Source organism: Primulina tabacum, chromosome 17 (genome assembly GCF_025594145.1).
Source record: "Primulina tabacum isolate GXHZ01 chromosome 17, ASM2559414v2, whole genome shotgun sequence".
In the NCBI taxonomy this organism is placed as follows: domain Eukaryota; kingdom Viridiplantae; phylum Streptophyta; class Magnoliopsida; order Lamiales; family Gesneriaceae; genus Primulina; species Primulina tabacum.
Window position 1 is genome coordinate 28,249,122 of NC_134566.1, and position 1,280 is coordinate 28,250,401.

The 1,280-nt window shown below is 44.8% G+C and overlaps 1 protein-coding gene across 1 annotated transcript; it reads right to left on the bottom strand.

The window, feature by feature from the left end:
• Positions 1 to 226: 226 nt before the first annotated feature.
• On the bottom strand, positions 227 to 715 carry LOC142530644 (uncharacterized). The gene has a single exon (XM_075636467.1). It carries the CDS (start codon positions 713 to 715, stop codon positions 227 to 229), a length of 489 nt encoding a protein of 162 aa, XP_075492582.1.
• Positions 716 to 1,280: the final 565 nt, after the last annotated feature.

The following is a 1,280-nucleotide window of genomic DNA, read 5'->3' on the forward strand; positions in this document are numbered from 1 at the left end:
ACCCTCGATCCTGTGGGCTCTCTTATTTTTTCGGGAACTACTAGCATGTATTCGAGAAAGTAAGGGGAGTGTTGCTCCCGAAGAAGCATATATTCACCCAAGAAATGAAAGCAATTGTGTATCCTGAACAAAACATCCTATGAAACAAAAGCACAATCTCCTAAACTGAAATCGTATCCCATTAATTCAAAAAATTTACAAACAATCCGCGGGCCATAGATTCTCATCATGTGAACGACGGCGAATGATCCTTCCCCGTGTCCATGGATCCTCCTTTACTCGGCGCGTATCGAGACGAGAAGTTCCGGAAGGCTCGTTCGTCCTCGCACTGAACATTCTTCCCCAGCCCGTCGTCGAAATTCAAGGCATAACTGAAAGGATCGTATTGGAATTTCCCAGGCTTGGCCCGGCCAGCCGTCCGATTGAACCGGCGAATGAAGGTCTTCCATTTCGGACCCGCCACGAGCTCCGACCATTCCCTCACCTTCTTCAAGACGTTCGAACCTTTATCCCACCAATGTCTGCCGACATTCTCCTGTTCCTTCTCCGACGTCGAAATCCGCTCCCAGTTATTCGATTCTCGCGATGTGAAACACGGGAAATTCCAGAAACAGCAGCACCCTCGGCCGAAGAATGTGGCTTCCTGCATATCCTCACTCGAATCGGATTCTTTGGGGGAAAAATCCGGGGCCGCCTGCACTTGAATGGCGGCCATTGCTGATAAATGTATCGATTCAAGAGAGGAAAAAAAAACAGAGAGAGAGAGAACACGAGAAGGCAAAAAATGCCTTTCGATCTTCAATTCCTCGACAGAATCGAAGATAAGATCGATCTTCTGCAAACCCTAATCCCTCTCTCTCCTCTCCCGCTCCCTCTCTGTCTTCTGGTTCTCGTTTGTGTATATATAACACGGAGAGAAATGTAACGGTAGAATGGTTGGATGCGAGGAGGAAGAATTACCGGGAGATGCCGGTGAGGCTGGGGCGTTAATTTTGAGTAAGTGGGAAATTGTGAGCTGGAGCCAGCAAGTAGCCGGGCGCTTTGGCCAGGTCAAAACATGGTACAACGGTCGGATTACGTGGCAATTAGCTTAGTGCTTACCCATTAATTAACATGACAAGATTTCGAATCATATTGAAGAAATTCTACAAATATTTTATAAAAATTGCTATAATTTTGGTTAATATCATAATATTTAATTGGAATTTATGCCATCTATTATCTGTGCTATTTATATTTACACAAAAATCATATAATACCGTCAATTTTGTGAGTCTGAT

Coding starts and splice junctions, on each gene's coding strand:
- LOC142530644 (XM_075636467.1), bottom strand. CDS start 715: ATGGCCGCCATTCAAGTGCAGGCGGCCCCGGATTTTTCCCCCAAAGAA.